Source organism: Myxocyprinus asiaticus, chromosome 37, assembly GCF_019703515.2.
Source record: "Myxocyprinus asiaticus isolate MX2 ecotype Aquarium Trade chromosome 37, UBuf_Myxa_2, whole genome shotgun sequence".
Classification (NCBI taxonomy): Eukaryota; Metazoa; Chordata; class Actinopteri; order Cypriniformes; family Catostomidae; genus Myxocyprinus; species Myxocyprinus asiaticus.
In genome coordinates this window covers 18,129,389-18,142,358 of record NC_059380.1, presented here as the reverse complement: position 1 = coordinate 18,142,358, position 12,970 = coordinate 18,129,389, and the positions used below count along the sequence as shown (strand labels likewise).

Below are 12,970 nucleotides of genomic sequence, written 5' to 3'. Positions count from 1 at the left end.
AAAAATTATATTCGACTTGTCCCTCCTTTTCTATAAAATAAATAAACAAATAAAAATCTATATTACAGCGAGGAACATATGGGGCCAAGCAGGCAAGTGAATGGGGCCAGTAGGCTTACGTATAGCCTAAACATTCAAATACTCAATGAACTTAAACAAAATGCATGTTAATATGATTTTAGTGTGATAAAATCACCGACTAACCTTTTTTTGTGTAGTTATGTCAAATTTTACAACTTTGTTGCCATGACGTAACAATCGTCTTTGATTTACTCGATTTACAACGTAAACAATTTTACAGCTCAAATAATACACAAATTTCAACAGAAGAATTTATAAAAATTTTAAGCTTCACATTGCTGCCTTTAAACCCTCCAAAAATTGGCCACATTCACTTCCATTGTAAGGGATGAGTCAAAATTCATTTTTGTGGTAATCAACATTATGCCACAAATGCTGCATTGAACCTGGAATTTTACTCTAATTTGTTCCTATTAGTATTAAATAAATTCAATGCACACAGACTGAAGTAGTTTAAGTCTTTGGTTCTTTTAATTGTGATGATTTTGGCTCACATTTAACAAAAACCCACCAATTCACTATCTCAAAAAATTAGAATATGGTGACATGCCAATCAGCTAATCAACTCAAAACACCTGCAAAGGTTTCCTGAGCCTTCAAAATGGTCTCTCAGTTTGGTTCACTAGGCTACACAATCATGGGGAAGACTGCTGATCTGACAGTTGTCCACAAGGAGGGTAAGTCACAAACATTCATTGCCAAAGAAGCTGGCTGTTCACAGAGTGCTGTATCCAAGCATGTTAACAGAAAGTTGAGTGGGAGGAAAAAGTGTGGAAGAAAAAGATGCACAACCAGCTGAGAGAACCGCAGCCTTATGAGGATTGTCAAGCAAAATCGATTGAAGAATTTGGGTGAACTTCACAAGGAATGGACTGAGGCTGGGGTCAAGGCATCAAGAGCCACCACACACAGACATGTCAAGGAATTTGGCTACAGTTGTCGTATTCCTCTTGTTAAGCCACTCCTGAACCACAGACAACGTCAGAGGCGTCTTACCTGGGCTAAGGAGAAGAAGAACTGGACTGTTGCCCAGTGTTCCAAAGTCCTCCTTTTCAGATGAGAGCAAGTTTTGTATTTCATTTGGAAACCAAGGTCCTGGAGTCTGGAGGAAGGGTGGAGAAGCTCAAAGCCCAAGTTGCTTGAAGTCCAGTGTTAAGTTTCCACAGTCTGTGATGATTTGGGGTGCAATGTCATCTGCTGGTGTTGGTCCATTGTGTTTTTGAAAACCAAAGTCACTGCACCCGTTTACCAAGAAATTTTGGAGCACTTCATGCTTCCTTCTGCTGACCAGCTTTTTAAAGATGCTGATTTCATTTTCCAGCAGGATTTGGCACCTGCCCACACTGCCAAAAGCACCAAAAGTTGGTTAAATGACCATGGTGTTGGTGTGCTTGACTGGCCAGCAAACTCACCAGACCTGAACCCCATAGAGAATCTATGGGGTATTGTCAAGAGGAAAATGAGAAACAAGAGACCAAAAAATGCAGATGAGCTGAAGGCCACTGTCAAAGAAACCTGGGCTTCCATACCACCTCAGCAGTGCCACAAACTGATCACCTCCATGCCACGCCGAATTGAGGCAGTAATTAAAGCAAAAGGAGCCCCTACCAAGTATTGAGTACATATACAGTAAATGAACATACTTTCCAGAAGGCCAACAATTCACTAAAAATGTTTTTTTTATTGGTCTTATGATGTATTCTAATTTTTGAGATAGTGAATTGGTGGGTTTTTGTTAAATGTGAGCCAAAATCATCACAATTAAAAGAACCAAAGACTTAAACTACTTCAGTCTGTGTGCACTGAATTTATTTAATACAGAGTTTCACAATTTGAGTTGAATTACTGAAATAAATGAACTTTTCCACGACATTCTAATTCATTGAGATGCACCTGTACATGTAACATTCATCTAAGTACATCAGAGCCCATAATGTGATTATATAATCCACCATGAATGGTGCTTATCCTCTGATCTCCCATATAGTCTTAATATGGTAATAAACTCAGTTTGCATTGAGGGGTGGAAGTGTGGACCCCAGCAAGCTGCTGCTACCGTAAGCTTGGAAAGATGCCCACTGGGCCAGATCTCTGCTGAGCACCCTGTGTTGTGATGACATCTTGAATAAGAGCCAAAGCACCAAGGCTGGGAAGTACAATTTTCCTCTTGATTTCCCATTATTGATTCCTGTGGACATCCTTCAACAGACCAGAAAATATGCAGTCAAACAGCACTCATATGTGCTCATATTCATGCATATCAAGTCAATCTGCCTGACAAGTATTTCATTTTTAAACTGCATGCAGGACTGGCCAGTAGAAGTGCAGTTTGAATGTAAATCTGTTACCCTGTTTACAGGTTATCAGTTTTACATAAAGCCAGCCACATGTAACTCAGTTATTTACTACATTACAGAGGTCTGGATCTTAAGTTCACTGGCTAGCACTCATACTTTTCTAAGTGTAAGCAGCCATCATTTGGGCACCTATTGTATTTATTGAAGTAACATGATGCTGATTTGACACTGAACAAGAGAGATATATAACAGTGTCAAGTTCATAAATTTAGCACCTCACTATGGCTGTCAGGTGACAGTGACAGACCAATTATACAATCATATACAATTCATAGCGGTATTTTGTTTTAGACAAAGAAAATTTGCATCAATAGTAACATTTAATTATTTTTTTTATTACATACAAGATTACAAAAGAAAATACATGGTTCATATTTACAAAGGCTAAAAAAAAAATAAAAAAAATAACTATTCACTCGCTCTCCAGCAGACAAAAAAACCAAAAAAAACAAACAAAAACATCCCTCTATATTTTTAAAGGAACAAGGATTCTGACATCATTCATTCACTCAAATGTTGTTCTAAACTTGCATGACTTCCATTCTTGTGGAACACAAAAGATGTATGGCAGAACGTTAGCCCAGGTCACTATTCACAAAAAAATATGCAATGAAAGTGAATGGTGACCTTAGAGTGAGTGATCTTAATGCCTGCAACATGTCCTTTTGTGTTCCACGAGAAAAAAAATGTAATTTGCATTTGGAACAATATGTGGGTGAATAAATGATTTTCATTTCTGGGCTTTTTTAAGAAAACGAAGGTTGTTAGGTGAAGTTTTCAGCTAATGTTGGCTTAAACATTTACTGTACAGATACTGTACAGTTTATTTATAATTAGGGATATGTGCAGCTTTAACATTTAGCCAGGTCTCAGGTTCTTGACGGTGTGGCCTTCATGCGAGTGTGGAGGGGATTCGTCTCCAGAGACCTCCACACAGACAGTTCTTGATCCAGCGCTGCTCCCACTGTCTCATGGCATTGGTTTTATTTGGAGATCTCAGCATGGTGACACAGCCACACCTAAACAGCACAGAGAGAAGAGAGCTCATTGAGCATTGGGGCTAAATGTAGGGTTTGTGAAGGCACAGTCTCAGTACAGCTGTCAGTGTTGAATGTGGAGATAAAAGGTTTGCAGGCCTAACTCAGTGCATGCATCAAGAAATACCACGAGGCCTGTTGCACTAATAGAAGCACCGTGTCTACTTTGCACCACTTTGGTCAATGTTTTCTTTATTCCCTGCCACAGATTTTCCAGAAGATTTTCAAATTTCAGAAGACAAAATAGCAAGTACTAAACCAATATACAATGGGGTAAAAAAAAAGAAGAAAAAAAAAGGTTTGAGATCACATTGAAAATATGTGAATTTTTTTCCTGAAAAAAAAAAAAAAATATATATATATTTAAGATTCTGCACTATTTCCTTGGTCACTAATCAAATGTAAGCAAATTTGTGGCACTGTCCATTCTACCTCCTTTGTACAGAAGGTCACATTTCCTTGCTTCCACTGAAGCAAACAAGATGCTGTTTGGATCATTCTTAAAGGAATAGTTCTCTATCATTTACTCACCCTCGTGCCATTCCACATGTGTATGACTTTCTTTCTTCTGCAAAACACAAATGAAGATTCATAGAAGAATTGTTCAGCTCTGTAGGTCAATACAATGCAAGTGAATGGGTGCCAAAATTTTGATGCTCCAAAATCCACATATGGGTAACATAAAAGTACTCCAGACGACTCTGACAACTGGTGGTTAAATCCATATCTGCTGAAGCGATATGATAGGTGTGGGTGAGAAACAGATCAATAATTAAGTTATTTTTTACTATAAATTCTCCTACAAATTCATGTCCACTTTCACTTTTACATTCTCCCTCTATTTTTGGTGATTCACATTCTTCATGCATATCGGCCCCTATTGGGCAGGGAGGAGAATTTATGATAAAAATGACTTAAATATTGATCTGTTTCCCACACCTATCATATCGTGTCTGAATACATGAATTTAACCACTGGAGTCACACTTTTATGCTCCATTTATGTGCATTTTGGAGTTTCAAAATGTTGGCACCCATTCAGTTGCATTGTAAGGACCTACAGAGATATTCCTTTAAAAATCATCATTTGTGTTCTGCAGAAGAAAGTAAGTCACACACATCTGGGAAGCCAGGAGAGTGAGTAAATCATGGGAGAATTTTCATTGCTTTAACCATGCTGAGATAAAATGGATCATCAAGTCACCATGCCAGCTCAAGATCATGTTGCCATTAACGAAAAAGGGGTACAAAAAAAAAAAAAATACTAAGAGGATCTGAAATTCATGTTAACTTTTCAATTGAACTTTTCACTCAAATTGTTATGCTGATAAAAAAATAAAAAAAAATGAAGAAAAATTTGCATTAAATTAGAAAAAAATGCGAAATAGAAGCATTTTCACTAGTGGCCTCAGACTGTTGGACCTCCCTTTGCATTATTACATATTTTAAACTGTACATAATGAAAGATGTTTTTGAAGTGCTGAAATCATCAATGTACACATTTTACATTATTTTTAAAATACATTTTAAAGGCTTGGGGAACTGATTTTTTGCATAAATTAAAAATTTCACTGAAGCATTATTTTAAAGCTCATTCTCTGAAATGGAGAACATGTGTACCTGGTGCAGGCTTTGCTGTCCTCTGTCGGAGAGATGCCCAGATGTAAGCACCGCAGGTGGTCCATCCTCTGAGATGCTGGACTTCTGTAACAAAGACAAATAAAAATAAGAAATTGACAGGAATTATTGTCTTTTGATCTGAAAATTTTCAGTGTCATTTAAGCAACTGATGAACTAATGATGAAGTGTTTAAGATGAAAAAAATCATAATCTCTCACCTGAACACCTCCACCTGTGCATTGGGGTTGATCCCAGGCAGGGTGTACGGTTTGCCAAACTGCAGTCTGAGTGGGTGTTTGCTCTGAATCTTAGTGATAACTCCATCATTGATGGGCAGCCAGTCCATGCTGGGTACCAGGAGCTGACTGGGCAGCAGACAGCACTCATCAATCAACGTCTCATCTGGATCCTGCGGGTGACTCTCATCTCGAGCTGCCAGCAGAAAGAAAACCGTAATCAAGACAGTTTTTTTTATTTTTTAAAAGATCAGCAGAATAACAGCTTTTTCACTGAAGTGTTGATGCACAGAGTAACCAAGGGTCAGACTCACAGCAGAGCCAGAGTTTGGTGAGCAGGCGGAACAGCAGGGACATGCTGTCCTGGTTGTCAGATGTGGCTGTGTAGATGGGCAGGCAACCGGGCTTCAGTAAGCCCCAAATACGGATCATCACCAGCATCTCTCTGAGCATGCCCAGAGATGCACCATCCCGCAGGAACCCAAACCCTGGACGCACAACAGAGCCCTGGAAAGCAAAGAAAAATGTATGATATAACCCTGAATGCCCAATTTACTCAGTAAACTGGGATACACTTCATTTAAATGTTAAGAGATATTAAGGCAAAAAACAACATGTTTAACTAAACTTAAAAAAATCTGATTTATGACTGATGGATAAGGTAGTCCAGTTGAGCTCACCTGGTTGGGCAAGTTAGCCAGCAGGTAAAGCACAAAGTCTCCCACCCACTGAATGAGCTGCTGGAGGGACTGGAGGGGAGGGCCGTCCAGAACAAACTCCTCCGTCTTCAGATTAATCATCACCTTATCAATGTCTGAAAACAATAACAAGTCAGAAATCTCCATTAGTAGCTAAAAACAACAAAGGTGGATGGATGGAAGTTCAAAGTGGTGTGTGTAATATTTTCAATGTTAAAATTCGTCCTTCTATTCCAGCTTAAAGGGATAGTTCCCCCAAAAATGAAAATTCTTCAATCATTTACTCACCCTCATGCTATCTCACCATTCACTTGCATCTCTATGCAAGTGAATGGTGATCAGACCTTTGTAGCTCCAAAAATCACATTAAGGAAACAAAGTAATCCATATGACTCCAATGTTTAAATCTATATCTTCAGAAGCAATATAATAGGTGTGGGTGAGAAACAGAACAATATTTAAGTCATTTTCTACTCTAAATCTCCACTTTAGCTTTCACTTTCAGATGTGAAAGTGAAACTAAACACGCACCACATGTGACTTTCAGATATAAAAGTGAAAGTGGATATTTACAGAAAAAAAAAGGACTTAAATTTTGATCCGTTTCTCACCCACACCTTTTATATTGCTGCTGAAGATATGGATTTTACCCCTGGAGTCTTATGGATTACTTCTATGTTTCCTTTAAGTGATTTTTGGAGCTACAAAAGGTCTGATCACCATTCACTTGCATTGTATGAACCTAGAGCTAAAATATTCTTCTAAAAATCTTTGTTTGACTGCTGAAGAAAGAAAATCATACATTTCTGGTATGGCATGAGGGCGAGTAAATGATGAGAGAATTTTCATCTTTGGGTGAACTAACCCTTTAATATTTAATTAATTCCCCTGAAAAACACTGTAGCTCTATAAATAACATTGCTCTGACCCAGTGGTTCCCAACCCTGTTCCTGGAGGCCACCCAACACTGCACATTTTGTAAATCTCCCTTTTCTGACACACCAATTCACATCAATTCAGGTCTTGGAGTCTCCACTAACGAGCTGATGAGTTGAATCAGGTGTGTTTGATTAGGGAGATTTCCAAAATGTGTAGTGTTGGAGGGCCTCCAGGAACAGGGTTGGGAAACACTGCTCTGACCAACCCTACACAGCGTCAATCAATGACATGGGTTTGGGGCGGGATCTGTTTGGCAGACAGAGGAGTGTTGGGGAAATGCGTTTGAAAACAGTCATTGGCCCTGTTTACATCTGGTGTGCATTCAGGCGTCTCCTGTGACCACTTTCATTTGGATTACGACGGGAGGGTTTCTGATTTCATGACGGCATACACTCACTACATCAGCGTGTCACTGCATGACGATGAAGCACAAAAAAGTAAAAAAAGACAAAGATCCACTTGATACACTTTTTTAACCAAGCACAGATGTGGAATTTCAAGCAGAATTATTTTAGTGGATTTTTAATTTTTTCGATTGGATGGTTATTTCCGTTGTTGTCCGGGATGCATCAGGACAGATTAGCCTTTACACCTCAAATGCGATGTAGTCACATGCGTTTTTGTATAACTCCGTATGTGGGTTTTTGTGATCCAATCACAAACTGTATTGGACTGTTTAAACCTGTATGTTGCGCTGTCCACCGAAACGCATCTCAATACCAGATGCTAATGAAGTCATTATATCCGTAAAATTCTGTTGGGTATCTTAAGTTGCGTATAAATTAAATGCATCCATGGAACCGACTTCCATTGTTTGGACAAAGAGACATTTTTCAAAATATCTTCTTTTGTGTTCCATACAGATACAGATTTGGAATGACATGAGGTTAAGTAAATGACAGAATTTTCATTTTTGTGAGTACTATCCCTTTAAGCCATCTCTGAAACTGTATTTGTGTGGCAGGCCATACCGGTGTCTGTGTTTTTGGCACAGATCTCTGCCAGTCTGTCTCCAGGACTTTTTTCAGGTGTGTTGAGAACATGAGGTCTTAGCAGAGATTTCAGTGTGGAGCTGATGGCAATGAGCAGCAGTTTAGCATGGAAGTCGCAAGCTCTCGCTGCAGTGGCAGATGACAGCTTACACAGAGATGCCTTCACTGCTACTATACGAGTTGACAGAACCTGCATCATAACCAAGAAAAAGTTAAAGCAGCCCAATACAAAACAACACAGTATGTCACCTACTAACTCAATTGAGAATATTTAACCATGAAAGAAATAATATATATAGTAACAACATACATTTATATAAACTCTATATAATAGGTACTGAATTATTCAATGTAGGTGGTTGTGGAGTAAGGATTTTTTCAGGACAATTCAACCTGCTGAAGTGCCTGGTTCTGTCTCATGTACTCCTCATGAAGCTTCTCCAGCAGGCTATGCACCATGCTAGGCTGTGCATGCAGCAACACATCCCACCAGTCATATCCTGTCACCATGCAGTACTCCAGCAGGAACAGCAGGTGGCGCAGCAGTGTGTTCATGTCCAGCATTTGGCCCATGGATGGGGACACTCGGAGCATGTGCAGCTAATGTCGTAGGAGAAGGAGAAAACATCAGATCACATTAAAGATTGGGGGTTATTCCTCTGTCATGGTAGCAGTCATGCCTCCATACCTTGCCATGATTGTCCACGCCCACCAGAGCGAGAGAGGTCCAAGAGAACTGAAGGGCTTTGAAGTGTAGCGTCGGGCCACCCGCTCTCTGTCGTTTAATGGCAGGTTCCTCGCCAACACGCTGAGAGGAACCAGAGGAACCGTAGAACACTCCCATAGTATGCAGGGAAAGACGGTGAAGAATCTGAATGCTGCCATCATGGAACGCCAGAGCAAGACCTGCGGATAGTTACAACAAAATATTGATCATCCAAAAATGAGCTACTTCAAAGGTTTTTTGTGGCAAGCACAGGTCATAACGTCATACCAAGGCCTGGGAAGAACTTGGTGTCTGAGGCCACTTTGAGATCAGTGTTAGAGATGGAGATGGGAAGTTTAGGCAGAGCAACAGCAGACACGCGATCCAGATCATTAGTTGCTGAGAGGATCCGCCACTTCAGGATCATTGGCTGCTTTTCACCAACTGAAGTTAAATAGCAAGATACATTTCACTTCTGATGATGTTATAGACCAGTCAGTCTAAATGCAGCATTAAAGGAATAGTTCACCCAAAAATGAAAATTAATTTACTCATTTACTCACCCTCACACCATCCCAGATATTTTTCTGCAGAACACAAACTAAGATTTTTAAAAGAATATTTTAGCTCTGTAGGTCCAATGTAAGTGAATGATTACCAACATTTTTAAGCTTCAAGCACATAAATACAGCATAAAAGTAATCCATAAAACTCCAGTGGTTTAATCTCTAGTGAAAAATGAGTTATAGTCTGGTCTGTTTTTAACCACTGAAGTCATCTGGATTACTTTATGCTGCCTTTGTGCTTTCTGGAGCTTCAAAGTTTTGGTCACCATTCACTTGCATTGTATGGACCTACAGAGCTGAGATATTCCTCTAAAAATCTTTGTTTGTGTTCTGCAGAAGAACAAAAATCATACATATCTGGGATGGCATGAGGATGAGTAAATGATGCGAGAATTTTCATTTTTGGGTGAACTAATCCTTTAAAGGAATAGTTAACCTACCAACAGGTGATCTGTGCTGGAAGATATTATTGACAGGGAGACCCTCTTTCCGCAGTGACCAGCACTCTACAATGCTGCCCATCTGACTGGACGCACAGAGTAGCACCTTCAGAAACAGTAAAGAGATCAAGTAAAATTCAAGATAAGGTAAAATGTTACAATGCTTTTTGCATGGAAATTAGGGATGCACCAATTATTACTGTTGGCTAATACCAAAAGTTGATAGTTAAAGGAACAGTTCACCTAAAAATGAAAATTCTCTCATTTACTCACCCTTATGCCATCTCAAATATGTATGACTTTCTTTCTTCTGCTGAACACAAACGAAAATTTTTAGAAGTATTTTTAACTCTGTATCTCAGCACATAAAAAGCAGCATACAAATAATCCATACAACTCCAGTGGTTAAATCAATGTCTTCAGAAGCAATATGATAGGTGTGGGTGAGAAACAGATCAATATTTAAGTCCTTTTTCCAACACATTTTCACTTTTAAACAGCCCTCCTAAGCGTGCTTCTCCCTTCAGAGATTGTCCTCTTTGGGTTTTTGGCAATTTGCATTCTTTGTGCATATCGCCATCTACTGGGCAGAGAGGAGAATTTATAGTAAAATAGGATTTAATATTAATCTGTTTCTCATCCACACCTTTCATACTGCTTCTGAAGATATGGATTTAACTACTGGAGTCTTATGGATTACTTTTATGCTGCCTTTATGTCCTTTTTGGACCTTCTGAGTTCTGGTCACCATTCACTTGTAATGTATGGACCTACAGAGCTGAAATATTCTTCTAAATATTTTGTCTGTGTTCAGAAGAAAGAATCTGAGATGGCATAAGGGTGAGTAAATGATGTAATAATTTTCATTTTTGGGTGAACTATTCCTTTAACTTCATGTTATGGCTCATAAACTGTAAATGGCTGATATTGTAATTATTCATTTTTGTCTAAAAATAAATTAAAGGTGCAAAAAGTGATTTTCTGGTTATTGCTTAACTTCTAAACAGAAAGAAATTAACAGTATTTTTGAACAATATGTTAAAAATGATGTACACTCAGTCAAATCATTCTTAGAGGAAAAAGCTTCTTTATTCTACATATGGTGCTGGCCGCACATTCATTAGTTCCACCATGTTGAGATCTTATGACCAGTTGAATATAACCTTTATCTTGATAATCCCCTGTATTTGGACACTTTCACTCTCTGAATAAACTAATCATGGCTGACTGGGAAAAAGTGCATTACTTTAATGACATCAGTAACTGAGATTGTTTATTTATTTATTTTTTTAGTTCTGATAAAGAAAAAGTACTTGTGAAAGTGTGCCTCATGTACATTGTCTTACCTGTTCAGAGTTTTCACGTGTGAGGAATTTAAGGTGTGTGACAGCAGGATACTTGTCCTTCCTGACAGGGTCAGTGGTGCAGCGCATGAATAGCGAGGGCAGTAGCTCAGTGTCTATGCGGCACTTTTCATTCACCACGCTTACGCACACTTTGTAGAACTGCACAGGAGAGGAGCTGCTGCCATCTGTGGCCGCCACCACTATGTTCCCGCCACCCGTGAAGGCAATGTCAGCGAGGGCCACGCGCCCCCTCAGCCTGCACAGGCTCTCACTGGCCGTCAGCAGAGTACCGTTGGGCTTCAACAACGACACTGTGACCAGCCCGCTCACCGTCACCGCTAACCAACCCTCCATGGGCTTCCCGCCAAAGAGTGTGAGAGAGGGGGAGAACTTGACACGGGAAAACTTCTCTCCGAAGTTTGTAGAGCCAGACTGTACAGCAACAAAATACAAGTAGTGTTAGTCGTTAACTGTAGGGTGAACTATGCTTTGAGTTATTAAGGAGATGTTCTTGCCTTTTCGACATGCAAAGCAAGTTTGACTCCGTTATGTAACCAAGAGAGAGCTACGATCGGGTCTCCATCCACAAAACTGGTCTGCGTGCACTCCCAGCTGTTCACCAGGTGCTCTGTCATCCCCCAACACTTGATTTGACCATCACCATCAGCAGATAGCAGCCTCGAACCTGTGCCATCACACCACACACACTCAGATTATTAAAAATGTGATCACTAGTAGATCTTGCAGACCTATATCTAGTCAGGTCAGGAAACTATGTTTGGACCAACATGACCGTGATTAAATCATGATTTAATCACGATGACTGACCTGACTGGTCCCATTCAAGGCATGAAATGACTTCAGTATGTCCAGTGTTGATGGAGTACACATCCCAGGGGTGGTCAGTGTCAATGATATGTATCATAAGATTGAGATCTGCAGCACAGAAAATTGTTCACAGTTTGTTAGTTAGAGCTGATCTCTTATAGTAAAGACTTGTGATTATTGTTGATAAAAGTAAAAAACAAAACAAAAAACCCGGATGTACTGTCGTTCATCACACACATGCAGCTCTGGGTATCCTGGATCTATTTGAGTACCAATTAACAGTGTATGGTGTTTTTTTTTTTTTTTTCTTAAATCAAGCTCCTCTTTTGACATTTATAACTCTAGGGCAGATTTTCTTACCTTTGTCATCCTCCTCGTTTTTCGGATCAGTTGTGAAAGCGATGAGGTTTCTGCATGACCATGCGCACACCAGGGGAATTGAGGGACAGTGGTTGCTTTTAGGTCTCTTCTCCCACTCGCAAACATAAGCGATCTCCATCATATAATGAATTAAAGTGGAGTTTAACAGCAATGATGCGTTCTCAAAATATCTTCAATTGTGTAAAGAATCACCGTGTCAAAGTGGACTAAATCAATAAAAACAAAGACTTCGCCAGCAAACTAGTGTACAAAAAAAATAAAACCCTTTAAAAATTACATGCTTCTCATTTTATGATAATGACACATCTTTAGACAGAATTCGCTTGACATTCCGAAATCTATTTTATCGATAATAATATTGTCTTTACTTCAAAACACTTTTCACCGAGCAGTATCTCTGTTCGTCAGTTCTTTGCTGGTTCAACTAGACGACAACCTGCCGCCCCCAACTGGATTGGAGGGCGACTGCAGATTCTTCTTCTTCTTCTTCTTCTTCTTCTTCTTCTTGTTTAATGGCGATCAACTCTTTAGGAGCATTATCGCAACCTACTGTACTGGATGGCAAATTAAACTTGCATGGGTGATGAGTCTGAAGTTTAAAATCTGTTTGGATGTTTCATACTCCTTCCCAATTCGTGGACCAATCAGAGTGCATGCTCATGCTATCGCTGCGTGTTCAGCTCCTCTAACATTCACAATTAGTTCTTCATGCTCCAGATTAGGTAGAGTATTTCCATCCACACA

General features: G+C 39.5%; 1 protein-coding gene across 1 annotated transcript; it reads right to left on the bottom strand.

Annotated features, from left to right (window-relative positions):
• Positions 1 to 2,757: 2,757 nt before the first annotated feature.
• med16 (mediator complex subunit 16) lies at positions 2,758 to 12,666 on the bottom strand. The gene is made up of 14 exons (XM_051676255.1): positions 12,206 to 12,666; positions 11,846 to 11,953; positions 11,533 to 11,702; positions 11,018 to 11,449; positions 9,672 to 9,777; positions 8,954 to 9,109; positions 8,648 to 8,865; positions 8,353 to 8,559; positions 7,939 to 8,149; positions 6,011 to 6,144; positions 5,645 to 5,837; positions 5,313 to 5,526; positions 5,095 to 5,178; positions 2,758 to 3,457 (listed from the first exon to the last, which is right to left on the bottom strand). Exons 1-14 carry the CDS (start codon positions 12,345 to 12,347, stop codon positions 3,331 to 3,333), a joined length of 2,502 nt encoding a protein of 833 aa, XP_051532215.1. The 5' UTR covers positions 12,348 to 12,666; the 3' UTR covers positions 2,758 to 3,330.
• Between the last annotated feature and the right edge of the window lie 304 nt (positions 12,667 to 12,970).